Genomic DNA, 14,487 nt, shown 5'->3' with positions numbered 1-14,487 from the left:
TCCTGCTCTGATGATTCCTGATGATTTTCTGGGTGCAAATTAGTGGACATCACTGCAAATTCTAATGGTTTCTGCAGGCTGGGTCTTTGGCCATGAGGAATGGTATTTGGTAGGTACATTGTGTGCATCTTCCATGGATCTCTGATTGGCTCAGTCATAATTCATTCTGATTTATTTATTGTTTTTTTGGGGGGAGGGGGTGGTGGGGCTTCCCCCACCACAGTTGAATTTCTTTTTTTTGTAACAGGCACTTTCTAAAGGAGAGCAGTTAGAGATTTGCAGGTGGGTAGTTGGCAGAGCATATTTTCTTACATGGAAAGAAGCATCATCCCAAAGGCTTTTCTTCATTCTTGCACTGAAATGCTAATACCTTCTCACTCTGAGTCTTTTCTTCAAGATTTGTCAACAGGAAACCCTGGCTAAGCATATGAAGGAATAAAGCTCTCAAGCTCTCTCTGACGCCACTGGTTGCTCATTTGTGATTGTGCTGGTCTCCAGTACTGGAGAACTTTCTCTGTTCTCTCTTTTTTTTTTTTTTTTTTCCTCCTCCCCCCTTGCCCTGTACTAGACTGTTGGGATACTCTCAGTGCAACATGAAGCAAAGCCAAAGCATTAGTGTGCATCTCTTTCATCATGCTTCAGAATAATGCAGTTGAACAAGAATGACTTCATCGTGGGGGCCAAAAGCCCGTTCTTGAAATAGCCAAAGATGGCTTTTCAGGCAAATAAGATCCTTTTCTCTTTCCCAAGGCAATGATTATGAGCAGTCAGCATCCTGTTGGCTTGAAGCCGTGGAGAGATTGGTGCTAGCCAAATGATGGAGCAGAAGGCATACTGGACCAGGCACAGCCCTAAATGAGACATGAAGTGTGTGTGTGAGGGGTGTTTGAGGAGGAGTCTTCCAGCAAACACCTGGGGAGGAGATGCTCTGTAGCCTGTGATCTGGAGGTGGCATTTCCCAGGCCATCACAAGGCTTGCTTTTGGTAGATGCTTAGCTTTAGAGCAGATCTCTGTCCATTTGCTGTCTGGTGTAAGGAGAGAGCAGAGGTGACATCTGAAGATACTTGAGAGGTTTGTCTTAACTTTAGGACTCGACAAGAGTTAATGCCCTGATTACAAAACCAGGGTGAGCTGCTGTTTTCCTCCTCTGTGCTAATCGTGGTAATATTACTTCTCTTCTTTCACAATCTTGCAGTGGAAGAGGGTGGGGAGGGGAAGGGGAGCTTCTTCATTAAGGTTTGGACAATGGTACATCCTGGCCTCTGCTTGTGGACTGGTGCCATTTCAGCTCCCAGCTTGTCTTTCCAGGCCTTTTAGAGGAAGCTGGCTCACTTTCCCAGCAGGTTTGCTTCCTTCTCTTGAAGGGATGCTTGGCACCAGCTCAGCAGTCTGGAAAGAGCACTTTTAAAACAAAATCTTGATGAAGTTATTCTGGGGAGAAGGAAATGATGCAACAAGGGACTTGTCCATTTGGAGGAAGTTGGATTTCCGTCAAGGGCGTTATCTAACCTACCTTTTTTCATAGAGGCTTTTCTGGCCTCTGCAAGAGGGTGTTCATCTGCTTGAGATGGAGGATTGGGGTGAGCAATTGTTGTAGGTCACCTTCATCTCTGGCTTGTTGGCAACTGCCTAGTTTGTCCTTAATGTACTGTCTTGCCTCTGAGATTTTTTGATCAAGAGGTCAGTTTTGCAGGCTGCCAGATATTTCCTAACTAAGCCCTTAAGCAGGATCAGGCCACTAGGCAGATAAAGGAGGGACCAGTAGTGACAGCAGGTGATGAGGAATAAAAATAAGAGAAAACTATAGCAGCTGAGTTAGGGAACAGGGGTGTTCACTTGAGGTAGAACATTGGCTTCCCAGGTAAGCTCACTGCATGTGTTTTGGCTTCTGTTTATTGCATAGGTGGAATAGTTACAACCATTGCCATATTTGAAGGGTTGGCATCTTTACGCTTGACATCCAGCCTTGAAGTCAGTCAAGGGATGGAAACAACCGTTTACCCCAAGTTTCTTCTCTGCAGAAGGACTTTCATGGCTGCTCATTTCTGTAGCTGTGTCTCAGCTGCTGGGTGGGGTGGGTGGCCAACAACATCGGCCGCTCTTTCCACCCTCTGTTTGAGTCAGCTCACGAGTACGACAGAGTGCAGCCTGCTCCTGCTTTGCTAATGTCTCATCAAGTTTATGATAATGTAAAATGGCACCTTATCAACTCAAGTGACAAAATCAAGCGCAACTTCCTTTTCTCCTGCAAAGGCAGGGCTGCTGCAGGCAGGGAGCTGGGTTCTCTGCTCCCTCTGCAGCCTTGACAGATACGTTTACGTGGCCTCCTTGTAGGCATGGTGGGTGTGTGGGTGAGAGCAGAACCTGATTTACAGTGACTGTCACTACACAACAAGGAGAAAAGCCAGTGTGTTTGTTACATGTCAGTTTGAGTTTATAGAGCTATAAATTTAATAAAAACATCTCTGCTTGTGACTAGGCTGTCAGCATGGAAGGGGGCAGAGACAGCAATGAGGGGCAGGAGGCTATTTCATGGCAAGAGGACTGTGCTCTGAGATCGCCCTGTAAGAGCAGGGGAGGTAATAGGGCATGGTGGTTGTTGCTTTTTTGTTATTATTCATTTATTTTTAAATTGTGTGGCATGCAGCTGGGAGAGATCAAGGGAACAAGCCTGCAGCAAGGAAGCTCAGCTGGAGTACAGTTTCTACCCCTAGGTACCCTGGCCTAGCATGAGGAGCTCTGCACTGGGGATCTTGCAGAAGAGGAACCTGATGGGATTCTTGCTGGGCAGTGTTGGCAGCTTGCAGCCCTTCCAACAGGAGGGTGGGCTCCACAGGCTGAAGGAAAAAGGAACATTTTCCAATTTTTTTTTTCCTCCTCCATTAGCTAGGCAGAGACTGAGTCAATTAAATGCAAAACAAAATGCCAGGAAAAGGATGTTTGCTATAGAGTGGTGCTGCTGTTGCAAACCTGCTGGCTTGTCTCTTGCAGCCTTTTGTTCTGCTTCTTCCACAGATAAAGTGATTCAGAGATTCTGACGTGCTGAACAGAGTGGCAAGTCCCAGGGGAGAGCGGGAGCAAAGTGAAGAGCTGGGCTGTTTGGCAGGAGACACTTTCCTGGACGAAACCCTGTAGCTGTTGATGCTCCTCAGCTCCTGTCGCCTTCAGCAGGCGTCTCTAGTGCTGTCTGGGTCTCAGGATCAGGTTTTTCAAGAACATGGTGATACTCTATAGTAGCTGAGAAGAGCTGTGTCTGTGTTGCAAATGGACAGGCTGCAGTCACGATCAGGGTAGCATGAGCCAGCGTGTCCCAGGTGAGGTCACGCAGCTGGGTTGTTATCTGGCGAAACACGTCCCAGTGGGGACTGGCTCTGCCACACTGATCCAGGGTGGATGCCGCATGCTTCTGATGATGCCCAGGAGCTGACTTGCCACTCCAGGAGGAAACATGAGGAACAAGAGCCCGGGCAACACTGGGCTTGTGTCCTCTGTGCTTGGGAGCTCCCTTCTCAGGTGTAGTGATCCATTTAGAGATGGCTGCTCGTGAAGCAAGTCCAAAGTCCCTACTGTAACCTTATCTTTGGGTCTTCCAAAGGGCCATGCTCCCAGCTCAGGCAGACAGGTCAAGCTCTAGCTGTCCTAGCCTCTTGCTTGTGGGGCAGCGACCGCTGAAGGTGCCAGCAGGGACTTGTGCCCCTGTTCTCAGGAAGCTGGGCTGGCGCGGGGGCAAGCAGCCAGCCTTCCTGGCGAGGAACGTACGGAGCTCTCTGCCTCCCGTGGGTCTTTCATTGTGTCACGTTGCAGTGTTACTTCAGTTTAAGCAATGGCTAACACTGTCTTTTTTCCTCTTTTTGTCCATGCCTCATCCCCTTCTCTTCCTCTCTATTCCAATCGCCCTGTTGTATCAGGCACCCTAAATGACCTGTACCGTGACCCTCAGGGTTTAGAGTTTATTGCTAGGTTTCTTTTAGCTTTTTACACTGTGAATTTGCCTTAAAAATATAGGAGGACTAGGAGGAGAGAAAGCAGGCTGGCCATCCATATGGGAGACTAGCAACTGTGTTCAAGCAAAATACCACTTACTGACTGGAAAAGTTCACACTGTGAAGTGGCAAACAGCGCGTTTGGCCTAGTGGGGGATTTGGAACAGGTTGAGCAATGCTGTTCATTTAAGCAACTCAAAACTGGCTTTGTTGTGTAAGGGGGAAGACTGGGCTTAAAAAAAGAGAAAAAATGGAGACCTGCCCTTGTGAAAAATCAATCTCACTTCTTCAAATCTGTCTGTTCTAGCACTCCTTCAGCACCTCTGTGGGCAGAATTGACCTTGTAATTTTAGGCTATTTGTGTAAAAAGATATATATACACATATATATATAAAATATATGAATAAATAATTTCCTGCTGGGTAGGACTAGGCCTTGACATGGAGGGATCTGATTAAAAATCCCAGTTCAGCTTCATCCTTCCAAGGCCAGAGCTGAGGGATGTTCAGCCCCTGCAGTGTGTTTTCCTGCCCCTGCATGTCCGCAAGGCAGGGACGCGTCACCCCGTGCCAGCGGGGAGGTGGGATGGGGCAGGGGTGTCCTCTGTGGTGTCAGTGGCATGTCTGCCCCTTGGTGCTGAGACCCGATTTGCTGCTTTTCCAGAGAATGAGGCTGGAGAGAAGCAGAGAGTCGTGGTCCCAAGCACAGCAGCCGGAGGTCTTGAGCATGGCTTGGGACATGGGGGAATTGGGACTAGCAGAGCAGCTCAAGCGCTCGGTGTGGGCTGCCTATGACATCCCTCCTTGGATGGGGAGGGAACTGATCCTGGGAACGTGCTGTCCTCTTGCATCTCTTGAGACTGCTCTGTCAGTGATGTAGTCATGCTCAGATATAACATCAAAGCCACCTAGTCCAGTGAGACCAGTCAGCCTGTGGCCTCTAAGTGAGTTTGCTTCAAACTCTTACCCTAGCTAAGTCCCTTACGCCTTGAAATTCATGGTGGAGTGGGGAGCTGAATGCAGAGGTGCCAAATCCTGTGGTAAAGCTCTGATTTGGGGGCTATCCTTTATTATACTTTCCCTGATGGGTGTTCTGCTACTGGTCTGCACACACTGCAGCTGGAGTTGCTGGGCTTTAGGTGGTGATGCTGCCAAATGCTTGCCCTTGACTGCTCTGAGCTTCAGTTTCCTTGCTGGATTTGGGACTAATGCCCAAAGTTCAAAGAGCCTGAGCAGATGAGAGGAGCAGCCCTGGCCCCATCTGAAATCCGTGGGGGCACTTGGGCCTTTCCTGCCATCTGTTCCCCAGCTTGCATAGAGACCAGCTAGGGGAAGACTCTACAGAAATATCTGTTAGATGCGTAGGCAGAACAGCGCGATGTGGGACGTCTACAGCCACCTGGCACCTGTCTTGGGAGCAGCAGTGAGCCATTGCTTCTAGGTCTCTGGGAGAGCTGGATGTGAATGTGGCTCTTCCCCCCCCCCCCCCCCCCCCCGAGAAACTGCTGGGGGTGCTCTGCTGAACACAGCTAGAAGCTCTCTTGGCGGAGGGGAGGTGTGATGAGTGGGAAATGCTCTGTCGGTGTGCCAGCCTGGGGCTACAAAGTGCTTTTCTCTTGAAGGCTGTGTGCCCGGTGTCTGCTGTCTGTTGGGCTGAATATCTCCTTGCTCAGCACGTGGTCGCAGCACCGAGCTCATCAGGGATCCTAGATATCATTGCTAATGACATCTAATGAGGAGCTTGGGCTGTCTGGATGCAGCTCTGAGAGCTCTGTTGTGTTCCCCCTCACCCTCTGCAAAGGGGCTGGGTGCAGAGCGGATCCTGCCTCCTGCGTTTCACTAGCCACGAAGCCGCTGTAGGAGGCAGTCCCTGCACCGAGCAGCTCGGCGTGGCACGGAGAGAGGGGAGCTTTTGTATTCCCTCTGCTGTAATGGCTAGAGGAGCACATCTCTGTCAGCTCCAAGCTGTATTGCTCCTGGGAGTGTGGACCTGCTGCGGCCATCTGCCTCTCCTTTTCTGGAGTGGAGAAGGAGTATGGGAACAGCATGTTTGCTGCTGCTTAGTCTGTTTTCTCCTATGTGGGCTGTTGCAGCAGCCTTGCAAAGCAGAGGAGTATTGAAGGCTAATCCGACTGCACCTTGGAAAGGAGAAACCAGATTTATCGCTTCCTCTTTTGATCTTTACTCCAAGCTTTGCAACAGCTCAAGGTTAGATTTGTACCATAATCACAGAGCAGGGACATTCCCTCTTTTCTTTCTGCCTTGTCTCATGGATTGCACTGTTTTACTGGCCCAGATAAGCTCTGCTTATCTGCCTTTGGATCTGGTGAGTGTTTCTGGCTGGCCTAGGCTGGCTGAGTAATGTGCTGTGTCTCTCTCTTGCTCTGACTCTGCAGGACTGGGAGGTTCTAGTCCTGGAGAAGCTAAAATGGGATCTCATGTCAGTGATAGCAAATGATTTCTTGGCTCACATCCTCTATCACCTCCCACTTCCAAAGGACAAGATGGAGCTGGTGAAGAAACACGCGCAGACCTTCATTGCCTTGTGTGCCACAGGTATGTGCCGCTTTCCGCTGGAACCATCCTGCGGGGGTGCTGGGAAGGCTGGGCCAGTGACTACAGGCAGGGGAGGCTGGGCTCAAGTCAGGCTGGCTGGGCAACCTTGGGCCCATCTTCAGGGGCCTGGCTTTTGGGGGAGCTGAACATTTGCCTTCACTTAAATCGGAGCACATTGCTGCTCAGTGACTTGTTTTCTGTCTCTGACAAAATGGGAGCACGGAGCTAGCGGCACTTCGTGGGTGCCTGGGAGACGCCACGACAGAGCAGCCATGCCGCCACGCTTGCTCTGCAGACTGCGAACACGGAGCAGGCGGTCGCGTCTTGCAAGGGCATCCAGCGTAAAGGCAGATTGAATCTGAGCTTCTCTCAGCCTCACTCTAAGTCACTAGAGCAAAATCATGTTCAGGGCTTCTTTTGAGGTAGACAAGCCCGGAGAAGTAGCTTAGTGGAGCTTGCAGCTCTGATACACAGCCTTGTTTCCTGCCGCTTCACTCCATTTCTGCCCACTATGCTGGAGAGACCCTCTGTCTGGCCCTTACTAGTTTTCCAGGGAAATCACAGCCCCAAGAATTCATAGCGTACAAACGTCCTTGCTAACAGCTTGCTGGTTTTGCCTCTTGTGTTCCTTTCCTGACTCTAGATTACACTTTCGCTATGTACCCACCGTCCATGATTGCAACAGGCAGTATTGGAGCAGCGATGCACGGCCTGACGATCTCTGTTAATGATTTCACCGGAGAGGCGATCACCGAGCTGCTGGCCAGCATTACTGGCACGGAGGTGGTGAGTGTTCACAGCAAAGTGGTTCCAGCATTGGGCCCAGCACAGGCCTTTCCTCTTTCTGCAGCCTGTTCTTGTGGAGGGGAAAGTTGTAACAGTGATGACCTGGGTTTGAACAGTGCCTAGAGGTTAGTGAGCATCTCTAAATGCAGTGATGGGATGAAAACCTTGGCCAGGCCCGTTGCTGTGCTCTGTTCAGAGACCAGAGTCCAGCTATGAACTGAGGGCAAAGCAGGAGCTGGGTGCATTACACTGTCCCTCAATAACCTTGTGAGGGGCAAGAGCAAGTTAAGTCTGGGAGACTTGGAGGGGCTGCGCCTGCGAGCAGGGGGACGGGGGATCCCCGTGCTTGTTGCCAAGAGCAGCAATGCACGATGAATTCCCCCTGAACTGAGGACTGGCTGTTCCCTCCTTGGCAGCAGCTGGCTGAGGTGGTGGCGAGAGGGTGTCTCAAAGCCCCCTCTCTTCTGCTCCCACCCGCCGCGCTGTCCGGCCTGCAGCGAGTGGCTGGTGGCTGCACGCTGCAGTCGGCTCCGCGGCCAGCGAGCTGGGCCACAGCCCCCACCGCTGTCTGTGCGGAGCGGGGAGAGCTCGGGGGGCCTTTGAGAAGAAGCACAAAGGGAAGCGTCTGTTGCCTGAGCAGACAGGTGTTAGCAGGATCGGGTTGACGTGGTGGGATGGGGCAGAGGGAGAAACCGGGCTCAGCATCTGCTAATCTCAGCTAGTGTCTGGTTACAGGTGCCCAGGCTTGGGTGGGAAGGGGGTCGGGGGCCGAGGCATCTCTTGGCACTGGCACAGGGGCTTGGCTTGGGTTGACGAAGGGGCATCTGCCTGCCCCCCTCCTGCCCTTTGGCTAGGGAAGGGGGACCCGGTCAGACTCCTAGTTTCCAGGTTGCTCCCGCTGCAGTGAAGAAATCAAGAACCTTTATTCCGCCCAGGCCCCTTTTGATCTTTTCTTCTGCCCGAGCGCTGATGCCGGCAGCCGAGTGTGGGGTTAGTTACAGTCCCCTGACAGCAGCGTCGGGAATTGGAGGAGACGCGTCTGTGCCGCGGCGGGGGGAGGCTGGGACCTGGCATTGTCTGGGCAGAGAGGGCATGCGGCCGGAGGGCGTCCCGTTTTATTTGTGTGACTTCTTAGGTATTTTGTTTGAGCCTTTTTAAAGAGTGAATCAGTGCAGCCAGCTGCTCTCAAGCTGCTGCAGTGAATGAGGCAGGGGCTGAAACCTACCCTGGGAGCGGAGAGGGCCGGAGCCGGCGGAGGAACAGGTGGGAAGCAGGGAGCGGAGCCGAAGCCAGGCCCCCGCTGCCCTCCAGCCCACCTCCCTCCCTCCGGCCCTGCTGCTCTTCGGTCCTTCAGAAGAGGGCGTCCTTCCTGCCCCGCAGCCCGCTCGTGTGCAAGGTGCTGTACAACAGCCCCACCAAACTGGAGCTGCTTCCCTGCCAGTTGCACCAGTTTCAGCCGTGCCATGGAACCGCTCTGGCCCTCCCTGGACCAGCTCTCGCTCCTCTGTAGGAGCGTGCTTAGAGAGCCCCAAGGCACAGCTGCTCTGCAGAACAGCTTGGTGCCCCAGCAAGCCCCACAGTTGTCCTAGCAGGCAGAGGAGCCTGGCTCGGTGTGGGCAAGCCACCTTTTAACATCGCTGTTGAAATTGCCTACGGAGAGCCTGGCTGTGGCTCTTTAGACGCGTGCCCGTCTCCGCTCCTGTTAGGGTCAGCGCGGCGAGGCCGTGACGCGGTGGCAGTTCCCGTTAAATCGTGCCGACCTTGAGGCAGGGACCCCAGGGCCCCCCTCCTGCCCGCAGCCCCGGCTCGTGTGCTGCCCCCTCCGCCCCTCGCCGCGGTGAGCCCTGGGCCGGCCGTTGCGCGAGGCCCGCAGCGAGCTCGCGGCGGGTAGCAGGGTTAGAGACGGCTTACTGGAAACGGCCCGGGGAAGGGGAGGTGGGCGTTGCTATTTTTGCTCGCCACATCCTCTGTCAGTTTCTAAGAACTGGTGGCGGATTCCTGGTAAGAGATTTCGATGTGTGACAGCATCTAGCGAGCAGATGCGGCCCCACAGCGATCACCTCGGGTCCAGCCTCGAGGAGCAAAATGCCACCGCCTTCGGCGCTCAGCGAAAGCCCAGCCACAGCAGCGACGCCGGGCTGAGGTTTGCCCTTTCACGGCATGGGCGAGAGGCCTCCCGCAGCTCTCTAGTGTCAGGTTGGAGGAGTTTCCTCATCTGTTTATAGCTGGGGAGGGAGGGAGTTGCCTTTATTATAAGCAACAGGCTGCTGCTCACAGTCCTCTGCGTCTTTCTGCTTGTGGGACTTGGGTGTCCCCTCAGCCCTGGCTTCCCTGGGCCCGGTGGAGGCTCGAGAGAGTCAGGTGGGGGCTGCCTGAGGGAAGAGCAGGAGGGTAGGAACCGTCTAGGAAGCTGCTCGGCTGCAGAGCCGTTCTTGTAGTGACGCAGAGCGTCAATGGCAGGTAGCTTCTCCAGGAGCGCAAGGCTGAGGGGCTGCCCGGGTCTGGGAGGGACCGTCTGCCTCTGCCTGCTGGAGATGCAGTGCTGGCGCAGTGCAGGGCTGTGCTCGAGATCCCCAAGGTGAGCGAGTGGCTCGGAGCGCGTGCGTGTGCAAGCCGGGCACCCAGCAGAGGTTCCTCTTGGCCATCCGCTCGGATGCGGGCAGGGACAGGAGGACTCAGAGCTGCGCGCAGCTTCTCTCCACAGTGGCGAGGTGACCCCAGAGAGACATGACCACACAGAGCTCCAAGAAGACCTTGGATGTGGAGCCTGCAGGGATGCAGCTGGGACGCAGAGGTCCCCACGAGCATGCATGCCTGCTGTAAGAGCAGGCCTTCATGCAGATCGAGGAAGCCCTGGCCAGAAAGGCTGATAGGGCCTGCACAGGGCTGCTCTGCTCTTTCCTTTCTGTCATCAGTAGCAGCTGATTACCATGATGCAGAAATCACATGTTGCCTCCAAGTGAATACTCTGATGCTTTGGGAAGCTCTGCTGGGCTTTGGACAGCAATGGTTTTTTTGCAAGAATGTAGCAGAGCAGGGAAGCCAAAGAGAGAGAGAGAGAGAGCAGAGCCTTCTCTTCAGGAGAAGAGCCTTCAGGAGGGCCTAAAGTATAGCAGAGCTGGAGATGCTTCTTGTAGGAAAAAGACTTCTTTGTCCTCTTTGTGCTTAGATGCTCCAGGGGCCACAGACATAGTCCAGCAGCTGTTCAGAGCTATTCATAAGGTACTCTCATCTCTGAACAACAGAGAAGAACTGAGGCTTCTTGTCTTGTTTCCTCTCCCACAGGACTGCCTGAAAGGCTGTCAGGAGCAGATTGAGGCAGCCTTAGCCGAGAGCTTGAAACAGGCATCCCAAAGCCAACAGAAATACAGATCCACCAAGACTGCTGCTTACGCTGCCAGCCAACCCACCAGCACACCTACAGATGTCACAGACATCAACCTGTGACCAGCCTCCCCTTCCCGAGAGCTGCCCAGCCCCATGAGAACAGGACCTTGCCCTGCACACCAACAGGTCTTTGGCTTCCACCAACTCATCCGTTAACCCCATCCATTTGAAGCCTGCTGAGGATTTGGTCTTCTTGCTAGGTGCACAGAAAGAGGGCTCCATGCTTGTCTGTCTCCACTTCTGTAATGCTGGAGAGGGACAGCAGAAAGGTGTTTGGGCGACCCTCATGATGAGCCACCGAGGTGAGTGCAGGAGGCCAGTTGGCAGAGCTTGCTGGCTTCTGCAGGTGGCAGGGATGAGGCAGCCGTTTTCATGGTGGTGGGACTCAAGAATAGCTGGGGAGGGGGTGCAGAATCCAAAATGAAGTTGTAAAAAGTTTCTCAGTTTGTGTTCCTCTTAGCCCAGGTGGCCACTGTTTGCTGTTTCCTTGGTACTGTTACCATGACCACTTCCAGCCCTGCATGGGCCATCAAACACTTCTTACCTTGGCTTACACAACCAAAATGTCTATAAGTCCCCGCCTCCTCCTCCTAGGCTGGGGTGCTACAGGACTGCTTGGCTCACAAGAGAAACAAGTGTCCAGAAGGAGAGAGCGGGCACTTGTCAATCCCTTGGTCCTAATTGCTTAGTACCAGAGAGTTACGGCTCCTGGGGAGTGAATGGCATGGCTGCTTCTGCTTGGAGGAGAAACGTGTAGCTTGTTTCCTGTTGCCATTAGATTTGGAATTTGCGGGTTTTTGGCTTGCTTTGGGGAAGTGCCCCCTATTTGTGTGGACAGTAGAAGAGGAGAAGTTCTCGCCTCAGGGAGCAGCCTCTCGGGTGAGGTTTGGGTGTGGTGTACTCAGCGGGGACAGTGCAGCTCTGGAGTGCAAAAACACTGTAAATCACCTCGGCTTTCCACTGCCCCACTGAGGCTGCTTAATTTATTCTTAACTGCTGGGAAACAGGGAGGGAAGAAGACTTGCATTTTTTTTGTTGTGGGGCCTGGATGCCGGTTTCCTTCCCTTCCGAAAGAGTGCCTTGATTGCCTTTTGTCCCCTTCCTTAGCTCCCTGGGCAGTGGGGATTCCCACTTGGAAGCTGGTTGGTTTTTTTTTTTTTAGGTAGGTCAGACATCAGACTTGATTTTGAGAGAGAATCTTTGAATGTGCTGCTATCGTCTGAAATGCATCTTCGCTCCTCTAAGGCAGGAATCTCGGATCACATTGAGGAGGGGGCTGTTTTGCATATCCATGTGGGTTTGAGTTGTATCCTCGTAGGGTGGAAAATCCGCTGCACACTTCAGTTGAAAAGTGATTGCATTTTTGTTGTGTTGTTGTTGATCCTGTCTGTTAGTTTTATAAAAGTGTTTTAAAAAAATAATGCTGCTTTTCTAAGAGAGACCATTAAATTGTAGTATTGTATTAACAAAGAGAAGCCAGAGAGACTCTGCAGGGATGGAAGCAGACTATTGCTGCTTGGTGACCTCTGGACACATAGATCTGTGGCTGTTGTCCTCCTGTGGGGGAAAAAGGATGTGGAAATACTCCTTTTTGGATGCCACTGGGAACAAAAGTCTTACCTGGTGGAGAAAGGTGGGGCTGCCCTTCCTCCACTAGCATGATCTGTCAAAAAGTGCCATCTGCCACTGACTTCTGCTAGCTGGAAGGGGAGGGGAGGAGTGTAGAGCCTGTCTGTACAAAAGGAAAGAAATTATTATATATAAATGAGTTTTTAATTTAAGAGTAAACTAGTTTGGTGTTCATATGCAAGAGTCCCACTGCTGGGAGAGTCAAAGTCGTATGATGTTGCAATAAAGTATTTTAAACAAATATTAATGCATCAAGGTTTTCCCTTTGAAAGTTGCTCTGTGCTGCCGGGGGCAGCCTGGGTAGAGTGAAGGTTCTTGCTCTCCTGCGCAGAGCTGCTGCCCCTGCTCCAGGTCGCGCTCGGGCGGGAGAGCTGTCCGCTGCCGGGAGCGGGCTGGTCCTGAAGGCCTCCAGCTTGGTGTTTCCCGTGCCACAGGAGCAGGATGAAGCGGGAATGAGCCGGCGGGAGGGAGGGGCATGGTGGTGCAAGAGTTGGAGGAAAGGCTGCCTGAGGGAGGGAGCAGTGGAAATGTTGCAGTCAGGAACCCTGAGCAGGGTTGGGGAGAGCAGAGCAACAGTGGGGGAGCCAAGAAGGTGCCATCAGCCAGCTTCGACCCTGCTGAGATGTGGAGGCAAGCGAACCAAAGATGCTACAGCACCTGCCAGAGACTGAGCGAGGCCTCGGCTCCGTGCCTCGGGGGTGCGTGTTGCCTTGCTCCCTCACAGGGCTGCTGAAGCCCTGCTGCGTTTCACAGATGGTGGCGGATGAACGTGAAAAAAGGCCCAAACGCAGAGAGCGCCGCGCCGAATGCCTTCCGGCGGGCAGGGTGCCTGCGCGCGCGGAGCAGGCCGCACGACTGCTGGAGAGCAGCCAACGCCTTCACACCGCCGGTGCCTCTGAAAGCCACCTCCTACAGACCGGCACGGCGCAACCACACCGGCTCTGCTGCAGGATGGCAAGAGCAGGCTGGATGCGCGAGAGCCTAGGATCTCTCTCTCATCAGCTTCTGGCTTCGTTAGAGGAGATAAAATCAGGGAGCCGGGGAAAACGCACGGCGCACTGTGGTGTGCAGCCAGCCCGCAGCAGCTGGGCTTTGCTTGCCCCTTCGCTTCACTCAGTTTCTGCTCCCGCTGCAGCTCCGTTGTCATGCAGGGAAGCGCCAGCCCTTCGGAGAGGCAGAGCCAAGAGGTGGTTCTCAGCACGGGCAAGATACTGCTGCCAGGGGGAGCTGCAGCGGCTTTTCTGCTTGGGGCTCACCAGCAGGACTTTGTGCTGGTTTTAGGAGCAAGGCCAGGTACTTGCAAGCGAGCAGGCCTCGCGCCATCACAGCATCACCCAGGACCCTTCGCGATTCCCCTGGTAAGTGCAGAGCCTCATGGGCTGAGAGGAGGAGAAAAACCAGCTGGGCTCTCCAGTGGGGGAGCAGCACACGCGTGGGCAGGCACGCGGCCTCCCCGGGCGGCTGCTGAGGCCGCAGGAAGGGGGCCCAGGTCCTGAGGCAGCCAGTACGGGACCCCCTGCGGGGAGCAGCAAAGGAATCGGGGGGCAGTTGAGGCTACCCCGCGCCCCAGCCTGCTCCCTGGCTCGTTGCTCTCTGCCAGCTGGAAGCTCTTCCCTCGTGCTGGCCCCCATGGTGCTTTCCCCGTAGTTTTCGGCAGTGCGGTGCTGCTCTCGCCCTCCCCTCCACTCCAGCCACGTGCCTGATGCTCACGCTGTCCTGCCGTGGGGCAGGCTAATGGTGGCTGTGACAAAGGCAGCTCTGCACCTCGCTTCCACCTGGTAACAGCTGAGCCCTCAGGAAACCTTCAAGCACCAGCAGGAGCATTTTCACCCCTCAGAGCAGTTGTTCTCACCCCCAGTCCCCCACCCACCTCCCTTGCAGCCTGCAGGGGGTAACTGGGCTGGACTTGTGGCCTGTCCCTGCCCTGGTCAGTGCTGACTTCCCCCCTACCACTGCTCAGGGAGGAACCTGAAGGCTCCTTTGCACCTTGGTGACCCTCTGCATTTCTGCTGGAGTGTCCCAGCCCCTTTCCCACCTTGCCTTCCTTGCTGCAGGAGGGAGATGCTCTCCCTTCCCTCCCCCAACAGCAGCGCTGGGGCTGCTCGACACACAGCGCAGGCAAGAGCCCTCCTACCCTCTGTCCCCC

At 53.9% G+C, this 14,487-nt stretch overlaps 1 protein-coding gene across 3 annotated transcripts in view; it reads left to right on the top strand.

The window, feature by feature from the left end:
- The window catches only part of CCND3 (cyclin D3), a 51,087-nt gene extending 38,505 nt beyond the window's left edge, over positions 1-12,582 (top strand). For 2 of the 3 annotated variants that reach the window (XM_062594999.1, XM_062594998.1), the window contains exons 3-5: positions 6,380-6,539; positions 7,183-7,325; positions 10,611-12,582. In XM_062594999.1, coding sequence (XP_062450983.1) covers positions 6,380-6,539; positions 7,183-7,325; positions 10,611-10,772 — 465 coding nt within the window. In that variant the 3' untranslated portion in view covers positions 10,773-12,582. The remainder of the gene's footprint in view (positions 1-6,379; positions 6,540-7,182; positions 7,326-10,610) is intronic. The other variant, XR_009960731.1, reaches the window with a different exon arrangement.
- The last annotated feature ends 1,905 nt before the right edge of the window (positions 12,583-14,487 follow it).

The sequence above is a fragment of the Rhea pennata genome, chromosome 25, assembly GCF_028389875.1.
Source record: "Rhea pennata isolate bPtePen1 chromosome 25, bPtePen1.pri, whole genome shotgun sequence".
In the NCBI taxonomy this organism is placed as follows: Eukaryota; Metazoa; Chordata; class Aves; order Rheiformes; family Rheidae; genus Rhea; species Rhea pennata.
This window is presented reverse-complemented; position numbering and strand designations above follow the sequence as displayed.